This window comes from Musca autumnalis, unplaced genomic scaffold (genome assembly GCF_047663935.1).
Source record: "Musca autumnalis isolate F117 unplaced genomic scaffold, ASM4766393v1 scaffold_1, whole genome shotgun sequence".
In the NCBI taxonomy this organism is placed as follows: domain Eukaryota; kingdom Metazoa; phylum Arthropoda; class Insecta; order Diptera; family Muscidae; genus Musca; species Musca autumnalis.
This window is the reverse complement of record NW_027411644.1, coordinates 23,804,685-23,822,108: the sequence shown is the minus strand read 5'-3', so window position 1 is coordinate 23,822,108 and position 17,424 is coordinate 23,804,685. Positions and strand designations below refer to the sequence as shown.

Below are 17,424 nucleotides of genomic sequence, written 5' to 3'. Positions count from 1 at the left end.
TTTCATGAAATTATGCGTCTCTAGATTGACTTCCATAGTAGAGTAAAATCTTAAAATTGCTGCAGTGAGGAATTCGATTTAAGAACGCCTAATTTCATGAAATTTTTTAATGAAATTCACGCTAGTGTGGACCGGGGCTAAGTAATTGGAGGCAAATATCCAATCTTCTTCATAGCTACATATTGCAAAAATACCTCAAAAGAAATGCTAACATAATATTAATTTGTATTAATTTAAAAAAATACTGAAAATATCTAATCAATGATAACAACATGTTGCTATTGTAATTATACTAATTGTGACAAAAACTGGCAAGTCTACAAGTTGTGGAATTGACTTAAATGGCGCATGTTTTAAATTAAAAAAGCGGGTTAAAACAGGCACTGAAAAACGTATTTTATTTCATTTACATCACTTCAGCTTTAGCACAACTGTAGTGCGATTCTCTAACTCTTTTTTAAGTTAACGACAAAAAGCGGTAAAATTAAAACGTATAAATACGAATGAAAATTGCAAATAAAAGTTGACACCACTCTTGCTATCGATAGAACTTTACGACTACTTTTGTTTTTGTCGGTAACTCAAAAAATGGATTTGAGAATCGCACTACAGTTGTGCTAAAACTCATGTGATGTAAATGCGCTATAATAGATTTTTCATTTTTCACTCTTTCGACTTCAATTTTCTCTACAACCAAAAGTCGTCTTCGATTTTTAGAATTTTCAAATTAAAGAAGTCGACTAATCAAAAGTCGACTTACCTATCCCTAGTACAATTTCTCGCGTATCTATCTTTGGATGTTGTGGTTGTGTTTCGGTTAGTGAAAAACAACAAAATGAATGATTTACAACAAATAGAATAAACTGTTATTAAGAGACTGGTAAGTAAAATTAATATTTATTTTTCTTTTATTGTTATGGTGCTTATTTTGTAGTCACACACGTATGCCTACCTCCCTTTGCAAATATTTGTTTTGATAAATTTTGCTGATGGGGGGGTGGGGGTTACTAGAGTTGCCAACTTTTATCAAAGGTTTGTTTACTTTTTTTGTGTTGTGCCGGCATGTGTTGCCATACTTTAGATGAGATTGATTTTATCGTTACCGTTAATAAACGGCGCTGTAAGTTTAAATATTTAAAAATTCAAAATGAATAAAATTTTCAGTTTTTGTTGAAAATTCTTCGTGAAAATTAAATTAATTTGTATATGGAGGAGAATTTTTATTAATTAATTAGAAATCGACATTGAGAAACAAGGGAAAATATATGAGAACAATAGAAAAGTTTGTTTTGTCAAAAATGTATTGAAACCCAAACAAAATGAAGAAACGCGCGGGGGCTCATTTACTAAAAAGGCGTCACATTTCAAAAAATCAAGTTTCGATATAAAACGCAAAAACATTGTTTTTGTTATTTCGGACCTAAAGGCCAAACTAAGCCAACAAAAATAGACATTTTTTCGTGCAAAAACTTGCAGGTTATCAGTTAAGAACTGGTAAAAGCCCTTGTAGACAACATTTTGTAGAAATTGTTACAAATTTCAGTTTAACCAGACAAACATTATGCCAGCAACTAATTGCCTCATTGCCACACTTGCAAAAATAAATTCCTTTAAATCGTCGCGGATCAGATCGGAGAAAACTTCCAAATTGCCAGGAAGAATAGATAGAATGGTTCCACTGCTTACGAGGTTATCCTTCGCTTGGGTGTGTCCGGACTGGTAGTCGAAAAATGGGGAAATATCCCTGTAGAGTGATGAAAGGGAATTTAATTTAATTTACGGTAAAAAAGTTGTGAACGAAGATGGTAAAGTAATGGTATGGGACTTTTTACAGTGTTTTATTTAACTTGCTTTGGTCCGTTTAGTTCAAATTTGGTAACTCATTTTTAACACAGTTGCAGTTACAAACACGGTTGCCACCGGGCAAAAAAATTGTCTACCAAAATTTTCGGAAAATGTTACCAAAAAGTTACCAACAAATTAAATTTGCCATTTCGTTTGTTACACATCGAACTATGCATCGAAAACGCTGTAAAATGTATATATTCTAGATCAAGGCATATTTATATAAGGTTTTGAGATGTGTGTCCGTCCACTAAAAATTTTAAACAAACTGCAGGCCGCAATAGTGGACCAATCGTCACGAATTGTATGGACGTCGGGCTCCCATCAGAATAAAATCGATTAGTTTTTGGGGTGATGTGATCGGCGCGAAATTTTAAGTATGGTTTGGGTTTAGGGTAGAAACACAATTAGCTCGTTGTTTGCTTTCTTCTCTTTGCTCTAGTAAAAGAATATTATTTATTCTTCTACCAGAAATGAAGCCAGGCAAGCAAGAAAAAAACCATTGCCTTAACATGATGATCAGATAATATTTAGCGGGTGAAATGAACCAACAGTTTTGCGGGAAAATTGGTAAAATGTTTAGTATAATGACTATATCTTTTTTACTGGAAGATATGTTCCCCTGAAAGTTATATTCTGAAAAGAAATTCATGACCTTTTAACTGGTAATTAGTTTTCGCTGTTGTTTTAAATTATTCAAATATTGAAGGCATTATCCAACTGAAGTTGCTCAAATTTGGTAGTTACTGTGTATAAAACATTTCTTTCGAGAATCGTTTGATATTGCACCCTTAGGAGGATACCGCCCGACTCATTTATTATTTGGTACATATTTTGAAAGATTTTACCAATTATCGAGCCGACAAGGCCTACATTTTGGTAGTTTCTCTTTGTTAGGGGTAAAAAATATTACTACAGTTAATTGTATAATTTCACTATTTTAGCTATTTTTGAAGTTTTAGCCGGATGATAGGAAATATATAAAAACAGGTAGAATAGGTGCATAACCGATGTGAAGAAAGACCCTTGCTATGATATTTGCATTTCTCGCCGTTGGCTTATTAATTTCCAAATTTACATGCGGAAATTAATAAAAGAAAAGCAAAAATATTTGGTCTGTTCCAGTACTGCAATAATCTACTAATTTTTACTATTTTTTCGCTAACATAAAGGAAAAATGTTATCGTAGTAAAAAATAGTAGCTTATTGCAGGTTCTGGAATAGATCATTTATAGTTTGAACAATCAAACCTTTAAAAGTTACCAAACCGAAAACGAAGTTACCAAGTTACCAACCCTATAAAAAGTTACCAAATTTGGTAATATTCTACCAACTGTGGCAACCGTGGTTACAAATCGAACTGAAACTTTGCACACTTTTCAGATTTAGATGACAATACACGAATATGGAATTAACACCAATATTGGTCCATTTTTACAGTGTTTTACTTAAATTGCATTTCAATTTGGATTTGTGTGAACGGATAGAGCTGGTATCCTGAAATATAAAATTAGGGTCAAGGGTGGAGAGTAACAAAAAAAGGGTTTTTGGAAATTCGAACCACAAGTGCACGAAAAGTACTAAATGGTACTAAATTTAGTACAATTTGTGATTTGGGTGAACGGATAGGGCTGGAATCCTGAAATTTGGAATGAGGATCACTGATGAAGAGTAAAAATGAAAGGTTTTTGGAATTCGAACTATAAGTGTACGAAAAGTAATAAATGGTACTAAATTTAGTACAATTTGGGTTTGGGTGAACGAATAGAGCTGGAATCCTGTAATGTGGAATTAAGGTCACTGGCGGAGAGTAAAAAAAAGGTTTTTGGAAATTCGAATTAAAAGCATAGGAAAAGTACTAAATGGTACTAAATATAGTACAATTTGGAATACAAACATTTGGAATGAGGGTCCCTGATGAAGAGTAACAATGAAAGGTTTTTGGAAATTCGAACTATAAGGGTACGAAAAGTACTAAATTAAGTACAATTTGGATTTGGGTGAACGGATAGATCTGGAATCCTGACATTTGAAATAAGGGTTACTGGTGGAGAGTAACAAATAAAGGTTTTTGGAAATTCGAACTATAAGTGCACGAAAAGTTCTAAATGGTACTAAATTTAGTACAATTTGGACTTGGGTGAACGGATTGAGCATGAATCCAGAAAGTTGTAATGAGGGTCACTGATGGAGAATAACAAAGAAAGGTTTTTAGAAATTCGAACTATAAGTGCACGAAAAGTACTAAATGGTACTAAATTTAGTACAATTTGGATTTGGGTGAACGAATAGAGCTGGAATCCTGAAATTTGGAATGAAAGTCACTGATGGAGAGTAACAAAGAAACTTTTTTGGAAATTCGAATTAAAAGTGCACGAAAAGTACTAAATGGTACTAAATTTTGGATACGGGTTAACGAATAGGGCCGGAATTCTGAAATTTGGAATGGGGGTCACTGATGAAGAGTACGAAAAATGTACCAAAGGTCGCAAAGTCCTAAATGGTAGTGAGTTTAGTATGATTTGGATTTAGATTTGAAGAGCTGGAATCCTGAAATTTGGAATTAAGATTACTCTTGGAATATAGAATTGAGATATGGAAGTAGCTTTAGAAAATCGTACCAATGTGCACGAAGCAGTACTAAATGGTACGGAATTCGCTACAATTTGTATTTGCGTGAACAGATTACTGTTGGAGTGTAGGATTGAGGTAGTTATAGAAATTTGTACTTATGGAAAAGTGCTAAATGGAACTACATTGGCTATATATTGGGTTTAGGAGAACGGATAGAGCTGAGATGTGAAAGTACGTTTTGGAAAATCGTGTACGAAAAGTGCTAAATGGTACAAAATTTGGTACCTTTTGGTATTTGCTATATGGTATAGAATTTTGTACAATTTGTGATTTTGTTAGAACTGGAGTTTTGAAATTCGGTATTAGATTAGCAATTGGTGTTTAGAGTGGATGTAGGGAGGAGGTTTTGAAAAGTCGTACTTATTTATACAAATAGTACTAAATAGTACTATAATGGGTTTCAGGGGAACAGATAAAGCTGGAATACAAGGAAGTAATTTTTGAAACGTTTACCTATGTGTACAAAAAGTTTGGTAACATACTGGTACCAAAACCATTTTGGTATTGTGTAAACTGTTAAGGTACTAAATTTGGTGTTGGGTGTAGGAACAAAGCTGGGATTATATAATTTGGAAATACGCAATTTGTACAAAAAATACGAAATGGAAAAATATTTGTTGTGAAGATCACTCTAAATATTGAGACAAAGTTCTGAGTTTGAAAAATTGTACTGAATATTGTTCCATTGATTTGATGTTAACGCCAAGGCGTTTCTAAATAATGTACTGAAATTAAGTAGTCAAACGTGAAGTATATTTTCAAAAATGTTTTTTGTTCTGACCGCTTTGGTATGTTAATTTGAAAACGTGGTCCAATGCGACAATTTTGTTAACTAGAAGTTATTTACCCCCTGATAATAAAAAAGCCTAAATTGAAATGCCTCCAAAAAATTTTTGGTTATATACGGTTGAAATACCCGTGCACATTAAGTACAATTTTTTGTAAAAAAGTTTTGCCACAAATTCTGAATTTCGGTTGGAAAATGAGCAGAAGATCTTCAAAGTACTCTAAATCTTCAAAATATCTCTTCTAATAAACGTAGATTGAAGCAGGAATTCTACAAGCTATCACTATAGCAAAACAATCTAAAGGAAAAACGATGATTCTTACCGACAGTTTATCCGCTATAAAATCAATACTGAATATTTCAAACATCAAATGGGCCGGCATCAACAAAATAAGGGACTTACTTACGTCCAACATCAATAAAATAAAACTAATTTGGATTCCCGGACATGTTGGTTTACCTGGTAATATGCATGCCGACGCTGCTGCAAAGATAGCATGCAATTCTCCATTGTTCTTTGATAATATTATCGAAAATCTTGATCTCAAAGCAAACATCTTAGTCCATCTTCATGAAAAACACGCTGCAAATATGAACAGTTTTAAACATCACCACTATAGTGATATAAACCCACAAAACCAAGCAGCAGTGTATCCTACGAACACTGAGAAAAAGAAAGTTAAGATTTTTTCCCGTTTACGCATGGGACATACAATTCTAACACATCAACATCTAATTAATAAGAATATGGATAATAAATGTCCCAAATGCGGCGCTGTTGCAGACGTCAAACACATTCTTCAGTCTTGCAGTAATCTATCCCAACAACAACGCACACTTTTGCAAAGCAGAGGTGTTGAATTACTTAAAACCATTAATCATCAAAATGTAAACTCAATATTTATGTACATAAAACGAAATAACCTAATTATTTAAAAAAAAAATATATGTATATAATTTATCATTAATTTTGCCAAGCAGGAGCTGATGGCCTTTGTAGCTAACGCTCCTGTACTCCTTGTAATTATCCTTATATTAACTATAAGTATAATTGTAAATAAATAAATAAATAATAAATAAGTGGACATTTTTTAAATTAAACTTTATATCCTCTGAGTATATGAAAACGTGGATTTTTATGGCCATTTTGAATGCCGAAAATTTAACAGACCTATTGTGGGTTCTGGGCGAAACCGCTAAAGCTAGAATCTAGCATTGTAAATGTGCGTGATTGTTGTTGTGAAGGGCTGATATAAAGTTTAGTGTTTGGAAATTCGTACTGGAAGGGAATGCTGTGTTAGTGAAGGGTTAAAACCAGGAGTCAAATCTGAAATTTGCAATATGATACGTAGTTTTGGAAATTCGAAATAAAAAATATGGTAGTTGTGTAGGGATGCGATACGGCAGATTTTTGTTCTTTTGTAAATTCTGACTACAATCGAAAAAATATTGGTAATAAAAATAGGTCTTAGTACAACAGAATCTCCAGTATTCACCATTCCCGTATTAAATATTGTTTATATATATTTTGTTCCCTTTCCGCATACAAAGTAGCGGGCATTTGCTAGTACAAGAATATGGGCCCAATTTTTCCTACAGCCCCCATATAGCGGTACCACCCGATTTCAGGTATTTTGAGGATTTTATCTTCATTTTTGCCCGAATTAGCTGTCATTTGGCATTTTCAATGATACAGACATTTCGCCACCAAAAATTGTGAACATATTTCCAGGTTCTGGTATAGCCCCCTTATAGCGGTACCACCCGATTTCAAATATTATGAGAATTTTATCTACACGATTTCTGGCATTTTAAAGTTTTTATCTAAATTTTCGGCCTAAATTGACTATAATTTTGTTCTCAGTGGTCAGAAAAATGTATTTACTAAAAAGTTAAAAATAAAATATAATTTAAAAAAAAATTAAGTTTCAGTGTTTTATTTAGAAATGCACTTAAAACTAGGAAATAATTTGTCGCTTAGCCTCAATAAATATATTCTTTCTCATGATGGAATCTCTCAAATAAAACGCTTGCATTTAAATTATAAATGGTGGCAAAATTAAACGCAAGCGTTTTATTTGATAGATTCCATCATAAGAAAGAATATATTTATTGAGACTAAGCGACAAATTATTACCTAGTTTTAAGTGCATTTCTAAACTTTGCACATCGTATTATTCCTTCCAGATATAAATCGGGTCTGAATATGGGCTATATTGGTCCACGCCTTCGGGTACCACACAAAATTCGAAAAAGGGGGTTTACTGATAGGTCCAAACTCTGCTCATCCTATTAATTTTTCCAGTCATGTATCATGTTGGAATGTGGGGTATATGGGCCCCGTCCTTCGGGTACCTTCCATACAAAATTTGGGCCTCTTCTTGAATATATGTCGGTATATGTCAATGATGTGGTAGACGCCCGGCCCGTATTACGGTACCTACAGATTCTACGCATTTAAAAAAAGGCGTGATACAAAATCAATATATCTTATATTCTTGCTTCTTCTTTGGTCAGAGGCTGAGGGTATATCTCCGTCAGCACATGTGACTGATACTTTCTTAATCGTTTACAACCGTTTTTATCTTCACGCAGATTTTCTCTCTGCGATGCTGGTTGTCTACGTTGTTAATTTTGTCCGACACAATTAGTCCGGTCAAAATAGACATGCGTATAAGGGGGAAATAGCAAAAATTCCCACAAAGCTGAATTTTGGTGGATAGCTAGGGTTAGCCATTTGAAGCAACGTCCTAAAAATCCCCATCGATCCCATGTGTGCAAAACAAGTTATTCGGGGTCAAAGGTCATTTTTGGAGGCATTATTCAGTTTTTTTACTTTTTCTCAAAAAGTGTAAGACTTAGCAAAAGCCGGCTAAGGTAAAAGTTGTAGATTTAATAATTGTCTACAAGAGTGGTCTTTATGATATTTAAAAAAGACTTACAATTTTCGAGATATCGCGATCTAAAGGTCAAATAAAAAATTAGCCGCGTAAGTACATTATGAGGCGAACCGGTTAAAGTAACGACACTATGTGTTAGATACTTCCGTAAGCTTTCAAACGATATCCACTTTGCAGTAATCGGTTCAGTAGAACCGGGTCTAACTCGGTTTTTAAATTTGGCCTTTCGGGTCGAATAACCGGCGAACCGGATCCGCAACCGTTGAAAATTATGCATTTCCGTAATCAGCGCAACAAACCCTACCTTCGGACAAAACTTGAAAAAAATCGGAGAGTTTTCGTTGGGGTCGTTCCCGTTGGGCTTTCGATTATACATGTGGGTTAAATGGGCTATTTTTGCATAAAATGACTCTAACATTGAATAACTCTACTAAACACCCTCTGATTTTGTGGGAATTTTTTTAGAAGATAGCTATAATTTCAAGAAAATATATATTTTTTTGGGGGAAGTAATCGGGTCTACTTCGCTTATTTTAGCCGGTTCGTCTGAATATGTGCATATTTCCCTTATAAGTGCATAAAAATCATGTGTTTTTTAGAACAGCTATATCTCAAGAATGGTTCCTTCTAGGAACAAAATTATAGAGGTCAAACTTGTAGATAATTTTTCTGTCTACAATATTTACTTTAGTCACTTTTTGATTAGATCAACCGTTATCAAAAAATAAACCCGAAAACCTAAAAACCCTTAAAATTTGACCTTTGACCCCAAATATTTTTTTGCACACATGGGATCGATGGGGACTTTTAGGACGTTGCCTCTAATGGCAAACTCTAGCTCTCCACCAAAATTCAGCTCTGTGGGAATTTTTGCTATTTCAATGTCTATTTTGACCGGACTAAATAGGGATTTTCGAATCATTTGTAGAAGACTGGCGCATCTCGTCTCGTTGTTCTGCAAATCGCGCAGCAGTCAATTTTGGCTCGATTTGTTTCCGAGGTAAGATCTATCTTCGTAGGAACGGGTTTTTTTGGTGGACAGTGATTATTGGGCCTGTCTGTGCAACAATTAGGTCCATTGTTTTTGATACCTGTTTCTCAAAAAATTTTGAAGTTCTTATAGTACGTTTATATATAACTGGAGTTAACAAACCCACTGTGTTTCAAATGTCAATTCCTTTGCGTATACGCCAAATAAATCCTCATTAACCCTGCAAAAGGCTATAATATAAATATGGCCTTAGTCATATTCACAATCTGCAGAATGATAAATGTACAGGTTCTGACAATATTTCGGACAAATCATTAAGGAAACTGTATGTACTCATTTGGTTACAATTGTCAATAAAATCGTCTAAACATCGGTATTTTCTGAAGTTCTCAAACTTGCAAAGGTCCGATCCATGCCAAAAAAAACCTTGTTCCTAAATAGTTAAAACCTCGGCAAATAAGCAGCATGTTATTCTTGCTTAAGTCATTGCAAGAAGTCCATCGTATGAATGTTACTCCAGCCAATATGTATTTAATAAGTTTTACCTTGGCACATTTCTATGAATGTCATTACGTATAACAGGTGTTATTTGTCCCATTATAAAAAAACACAATCTTTAAATTGCAATTTTGTTTGCTTTCATTATTTTTTTTTTCGTCTACAAGAATCCAAAGAAAACATCACCAGCAGCAGCAACATTCATTTTACAGAGATTTTTTTAGTGCCAATGGCAGGCACTTCAGCACGTGACCGAGTTCAACAATCCACGGGCAAAAAGAAACCGACAGCGAACATGCAGAGAAAATCACACGCATGTCCTTACATGCAAATGCAAGAAGACAAGGATAAAAACTAAAAAATCTTAAAAAAGACAACAGGAAACGTTCATAAAAACCCTTTAGATTTGTGTTTTTCACATGCTTGGACAGAACTTAACTTTTATGGGCAAAAAACGCGACAAATAGAAGATGTATTCTAGCCATTATTCGCACAAACACACGCACACACCAAAACATCCACTCATCTAACAATCCATCCAGCAACACCATAAGATTGAAGACATACTTCACACAACATGCTATGACGTCGTTCATAACAACAACTTGGCATGTAACAAAGCTTTTTCGTTTTTACTGCTGCTGTTGTTCTTCTTGTCCTTCAATGCCACTGCATTGCAGAGGACAACACCATAACAATGGTTCGATTGTGTTACGCAGAACATCAACAGAGTTTCTATGGAATTGCTTCATCAAACAAAGAAATCCCTGAACAAATGTGTTGTTGGCTGTCCCCTCTCGAACCATTTCTGAATAGTGAAAGTGAGACAAGCTCGAATGTTGTTGTGTGAATGAATGAAGTTGTGTCGAACTTGTTGAGTGGGGTCGTATTGGTTGGAGGAGACAGTCAAACATAGTAGATAATAAAGGTTGAAGGTTTGATATCATAAAATAAGCTACATTAGTAGGCTCATTAAAAAAAAAGAATCAAGTTTATTGTCATTCTTGGGTCCACCAAAAAAATCTTTAAAAAACAAACGTTAAATTCCACCTTCATTATCCTTAGGAGCAGCCAAACTCTTTAAAAAAGCTATGTAAAAATGCCATATTTGTTGTCCTTCTTGGGTCCACCTAAAAATCTTTGAAAATTTCACAGTTGTTTTCCTTCTTGGATTCCCCCAAAAAATATTTGAAAATTCCACATTTCTTGTCCTTCTTGGGTCCACCTACAAATCTGTAAAAAAAACAAGTTTATTGTCCTTTTTAGGTCCACCAAAAAATCTTTAAAAAAATTTACGTTTATTGTCCTTTTTAGGTCCACCAAAAAATATTCAAAAAAAAATGTACGTTTATTGTCCTTCTAAAAATCTTTAAAAAATCCACGCTTGGTGTACTTCTTCGCTGCAACTAAAAACCGTTAAAAAATCCACGCTTAGTGTACTTCTTGGGTACAATTAAAAATCGTTAAAAAATCCACGCTTAGTGTACTTCTTGGGTACAATTAAAAATCGTTAAAAAATCCACGCTTTGTGTACTTCTTGGGTACAATTAAAAATCTTTAAAAAATCCACGCTTAGTGTACTTCTTGGCTGCAGCAAAAAATCTTTAAAAAATCCACGCTTAGTGTACTTCTTGGCTGCAGCAAAAAATCTTTAAAAAATCCACGCTTAGTGTACTTCTTGGCTGCAGCAAAAAATCTTTGAAAAATCCACGCTTAGTGTACTTCTTGGCTGCAGCAAAAAATCTTTAAAAAATCCACGCTTAGTGTACTTCTTGGCTGCAGCAAAAAATCTTTAAAAAATCCACGCTTAGTGTACTTCTTGGCTGCAGCAAAAAAATCTTTAAAAAATCCACGCTTAGTGTACTTCTTGGCTGCAGCAAAAAATCTTTAAAAAATCCACGCTTAGTGTACTTCTTGGCTGCAGCAAAAAATCTTTAAAAAATCCACGCTTAGTGTACTTCTTGGCTGCAGCAAAAAATCTTTAAAAAATCCACGCTTAGTGTACTTCTTGGCTGCAGCAAAAAATCTTTAAAAAATCCACGCTTAGTGTACTTCTTGGCTGCAGCAAAAAATCTTTAAAAAATCCACCCTTAGTGTACTTCTTGGCTGTAGCAAAAAATCTTTAAAAAAATCCACCCTTAGTGTACTTCTTGGCTGTAGCAAAAAATCTTTAAAAAATCCACGCTTAGTGTACTTCTTGGCTGTAGCAAAAAATCTTTAAAAAATCCACGCTTAGTGTACTTCTTGGCTGTAGCAAAAAATCTTTAAAAAATCCACCCTTAGTGTACTTCTTGCTGTAGCAAAAAATCTTTAAAAAATCCACGCTAAGTGTACTTCTTGGCTGTAGCAAAAAATCTTTAAAAAATCCACGCTTATTGTACATCTTGGCTGCAGCTAAAAATCTTTAAAAAATCCACACTTATTGTACATCTTGGCTGCAGCTAAAAATCTTTAAAAAATCCACGCTTTGTGTACTTCTTGGCTGCAACTAAAAATCTTTAAAAAAATCCACGCTTGGTGTACTTCTTGGCTGCAACTAAAAATATTTAAAAAAATCTACGCTTGGTGTACTTCTATGCTGCAACTAAAAATCTTTAAAAAAATCCACGCTTCTTGGCTTCTTCTTGGCTGCAGCTAAAAATCTTTAAAAAAATCCACGCTTAGTGTACTTCTTGGCTGCAGCTAAAAATCACTAAAAAACCCACGCTTAGTGTACTTCTTGGCTGTAGCAAAAAATCTTTAAAAAATCCACGCTTAGTGTACTTCTTGGCTGTAGCAAAAAATCCACGCTTAGTGTACTTCTTGGCTGTAGCAAAGAATCTTTAAAAAATCCACGCTTAGTGTACTTCTTGGCTGTAGCAAAGAATCTTTAAAAAATCCACGCTTAGTGTACTTCTTGGCTGTAGCAAAAAATCCACGCTTAGTGTACTTCTTGGCTGTAGCAAAAAATCTTTAAAAAATCCACGCTTAGTGTACTTCTTGGCTGTAGCAAAAAATCCGTGCTTAGTGTACTTCTTGGCTGTAGCAAAAAATCTTTAAAAAATCCACGCTTAGTGTACTTCTTGGCTGTAGCAAAAAATCTTTAAAAAATCCACGCTTAGTGTACTTCTTGGCTGCAGCTAAAAATCTTTAAAAATCCACGTTTATTGTCCTTTTTGGATCCACCAAAAATTCTTTGAAAAATCCTCGTTTATTGTCCTTATCAGGTCCACCAAAAAATCTTTAACAAATCCATGTTAATTGCCCTTCTTGGGTTCATCCAAAAATCTTTAAAAAATCCACGTTATTATCCGTCCAGGTTGCAGATAAAAAAATCTTTAAAAAAATCCTCGTTTATTGTCCTTCTTAGGTACACCTAAAAATCTTTGTAAATTCTACATTTGTTGCCCTTCTTGTACCTAACTAAAAGTCCTTGAAAAAATCAAATGTATTGTCCTTCTTGGGTCCACCTAAACTCTTTAAAAATATCCACGTTTATTGTCCTTTTTGGTTGCACCTAAAAATCTTTATATATTCCACATATGTTGCCCTTCTTGGGCCCAGCTAAACATTCTTAAAAATTCGACATTTGTTGTCCTTCTTGGGTCCACCTAAAAATATTAAGAATTCCGCATTTGTAATCCTTTTTCGGTTCAGCTAAAAATCCTTATAAAGTCCACATTTGTTATCCAACTGGAGTCCACAAAAAAATCTCTAAAAAAATCCCCCTTAGGCTGCCCACTGTTTCCTTCAACCCGTGTAACATGTTTGAGTTGCATGGCCAACATCCTTGACAAGGAGTTGTTGCCAGCAAACCGTTCCCTCCCTCACCTGACATAGCAAACATCAACAAACGATGGAACATCATTCTGGTCACAACGACTCACATTTCAGTTCAGTTTTTAGTTATTTTCTGTCCGTGGAAGCTGTGAGTATCGTGGTACGTTTCGTATCCGTTCCGTTGCTCGTCATTGTGCGTTCGGTAAACAAATCCAAAATAAAAAATAAGCTGCTCTACTAGGAATGGAGTGCAAGAATAATATTTGTGATTTAATTTTGTTGTTGAAAAAAGGAGGCAGGATTTGTTTGGTTATCCTCAGTAGTGACAGCGGGAAATAAAGCTACTACTTCCGAGTTGCAAATTGAAAAGAGTTAAAGGTCTGTTGCTGAAAGAAGAAGACCAAATGTGAGTTTGCGTGTATGTGTTCACTACGTCTCCGTCCCCAGCATTAAAGTGTGTGTTAAAATGCGTTTGGTTCCCGGGCGTTTCTGGGCACTGGGACAACTATAAATACTTTGTGCATGTGTGTACAACAACAGCCACTCAATGGCCAAGTTAAGATCTGTTCTTTCGTTTGTAACCCCATGTTAGTGGAATAAATAATTACTTATTGTTGTTGTTGGTGACCTTGTTGCCTTGTGAATAATTAAAAAAAATTGCGCGCAATTTCTTTTTTGAATTTGTCGGTGGTACACCTAGAAATTCGTTAATAACCCAAATACAACGCTACCAGCATCCGAAACTAATGTGTTATTCAGCATCAGGTTTTCATCTTTGTCGTCGTCAGTAACTTAAGAATCCAAGTAGCTGTTTTGGTGAAATTACCACCATCATCACCACCGTCACCATCACTTGCCGTCGTTTGTCGTCAGTTGCTGCCACTGCTGCTGCTGCTGTTAAGTCGTGGGAAACAAACATTTAATGGTAATTAAGAACCTCTCTCTGTCAACAAAAAATCAGAGAATGGCATTTTGGCCACCACAGGCATAGCTGAAAAACAATAAAAAGGTTTTCCTTTTATGCCTATTTATCTTTAAGTTTTGTTGCTGCTGTTGTTGTTGATTATAATTTTTGTTCTAGGGGAAAAATAAAAAATACAACTTTGCTAAACTGCCTAGAATTGCTTTAAAATGCTTTTCACAACAAAACAGAGTGGAAAAAGAACAAAGGAAAAGGAACTCAAAACTAAAACGGTTTTTTGTTTTGGTCAAAATAATGGTCATATTGAGGTCTTGGCATTGTTTTTCGGTAGATTGGGCGGAATAATAATAAAATATGGGCTGGACATATGTTGGAGGATTTTTTATTTATAAAACAAAATTGTTGGTCTGCTGAAGATTCATTGATATTTTAACATTGAAAAATTGGTATTTAGCCATTAGGAGTTAGAACTACTTGGCGTAGATGATACAGAATTCTTAAAAGCGGTACATAAATGTATTGATATATCAACGTTCATTGTACTTCTTGGTTGCAGCTAACATTTTTTTAAAAAATCCACGTTAAAAAATCCTTCTTGGTTGCAGCTAAAAATAAAAAAAAACACGTTTATTGTCGTTCCTGGTTGCAGCAAAAATCGTTAAAAAAAATCCACATTTATTGTCCTTCCTGGTTGCAGCAAAAATCGTTAAAAAATCCACATTTATTGTCCTTCTTGGTTGCGGCTAAAAAATCTTAAAAAAACACGTTTTGTGGCCTTTTTGGTTGCAGCTTAAAATCTTTAAAAAATCCACATTAAGTGGCCTTTTTGGTCGCAGATAAAAATATTTAAAAAATCCACGTTTTAAGGCCTCTTGATTGCAGCTACAAATCTTTAAAAAATCCACGTTTTGTGGCCTTCTTGGTTGCAGCTAAAAATCTTTAAAAAATCCACGTTTTAAGGCCTCTTGATTGCAGCTACAAATCTTTAAAAAAACCACGTTTTGTGGACTTCTTGATTGCAGCTAAAAATCTTTAAAAAATCCACGTTTTGTGAACTTTTTGGTTGCAGCTAAAAAAAAAAACTTTAAAAGATCCCCGTTTTGTGGCGTTGTTGGTTGCAGCAAAAAATCTTAAAAAAAATCCACGTTTTCTGGCCTTCTTGGTTGCAGCTAAAAATCTTTAAAAAAATCCACGTTTGTGGCCTTCTTGGTGGCAGCACAAAATCTTAAAAAAATCTACGTTTTGTGGCCTTCTTGGTTGCAGCTAAATTTTTTTAAAAAATCCACGTTTTCTGGCCTCCTTGGTTGCGGAAAAAAATCTTAAAAAAATCCACGTTTTGTTGCCTTCTTGTTTGCAGCTTAATTTTTTTAAAAGATCCACGTTTTCTGGCCATCTTGGTTGCAGCAAAAAATTTAAAAAAAAAAACACCACGTTTTGTGGCCTTCTTGGTTGCAGCTAATTTTTTTTTTTTAAATCCACGTTTTGTGGCCTACTTGGTTGCAGCTACATTTTTTTAAAAAATCCACGTTTTGTGGCCTTCTTGGTTGCAGTTAATTTTTTTAAAAAATCCACGTTTTGTGGCTTTCTTGGTTGCAGATAATTATTTTTAAAAAATCCACGTTTTGTGACCTTTTTGGTTGTAGCTAAAAACCTTTAAAAAAAATCCACGTTTTGTGGCCTTTTTGGGGTACAGCTAAAAAATCTTTAAAAAATCCACGTTTTGTGGCCTTTTTGGGGTACAGCTAAAAAATCTTTAAAAAATCCACGTTCTGTGGCCTTTTTGGGTACAGCTAAAAAATCTTTAAAAAATCCACGTTTTGTGACCTTCTTGGGTGCAACTAAAAATCTTTAAAAATCCACGTTTTGTAACCTTTTTGGTTGCAGCTAAAAATCTTTAAAAAATCCACGTTTTGTGACCTTTTTGGTTCCAGCTAAAAATCTTTAAAAAATCCACGCTTTGTGGCCTTCTTGGTTGCAGCTAAAAATCTTTATAAAAATCCACATTCGTTTTCCTCTTTAGGTCCGAATAAAAATCTTTAAAAATCCTTCTTTGGTACAGCTAAAATCTTTTAAAAATCCACGCTTAGTGTGCTTCTTTGGTCCAGCTTAAAATCTTTAAAAAATCCTCGATTAGTGTTCTTCTTTGGTTCAGCTAACAATCTTTAAAAAATCGGCTGAGCTAAAAATCTTTAAAAAAATCATGTTTCGTAGCCTCTTTAGGTCCAGCTAAAAACCTTTAAAAAATCCACGTTTTGCGGCATTATCGGTTACAGCTAAAAATCTTTAAAAAAAATTCACGTTTTATGGCCTTCTTGGTTGCAGCTAAAAATCTTTAAAAAACCCACGTTTCGTCCTTCTTAGGTCCAGCTAAAAATCGTTAAAAAATTCCGTTTTTTGTCCTTCTTTAAAAAATCCAAGTCTTGTGGCCTTCTTAATAATGTAGCCTCAAATGGCCATAGTGACTTACACATTATGCCAATATTTATACGCACTATGACCCAATAACATTTTTATACCCTCAGCATTTATGCTAACGAGGGTATATACACTTTCATACGGGCAAAATGTGCCTCATCGAAATAATGGTTTTAGACCCCAAGTATGTTTGGACGAAATGTGTTTCAGACAATTTGGAGTCGATTGAGCAATGTCCGTCCGTCTGTCTGTCTGGCTGGCTGGTGCGCACGATAACTATCGAACGGATAAGCCGATTCGGTTCAAATTTTGGCTTTCGTAATATTTTGCCCAAACTTAGTATAAGTATAATTTCGAAAATGTTCGGAAATTTTGTGCGCACGATAACACTTGAAGGAAGTGTACCAGTCTTAGATAATGTTTCAAAATAGACTCAATCGGCCCACTCCTTCGGGTACCTCCCACACAAAATTTCGGAAAACTTCAGTTTAGTGCCACCTCTCGAATCGCTCTGATTCTTGTTTTAGCAACTTGTATTCACTGCCCTCCATACGAGCAGTAGCAAAAAACCCCTTTGACACCGTGTGAGGTGGTTGGAACGCAAGATAACTCTAGAACGGATCTGCCGATTCGGTCCAAAATTTGGCCTTAGTAATATTTTGTCCAAACATAG

The 17,424-nt window shown here is 34.7% G+C and overlaps 1 protein-coding gene across 6 annotated transcripts in view; it reads left to right on the top strand.

Moving 5' to 3' along the window:
• The first annotated feature begins 768 nt into the window (after positions 1–768).
• LOC141394983 (uncharacterized) overlaps positions 769–17,424 on the top strand; it is a 177,062-nt gene continuing 160,406 nt past the window's right edge. For 3 of the 6 annotated variants that reach the window (XR_012410528.1, XM_073970259.1, XM_073970247.1), the window contains exon 1: positions 13,708–14,339. Coding sequence is in view for 3 of the 6 variants with exons in the window: in XM_073970259.1 (XP_073826360.1) it covers positions 14,337–14,339 (3 nt within the window). In the remaining 3 variants the exon portion in view is untranslated. Of the gene's footprint in view, positions 881–13,706; positions 14,340–17,424 lie in introns of those variants that run through there. The other 3 variants (XM_073970284.1, XM_073970275.1, XM_073970265.1) reach the window with 3 other exon arrangements.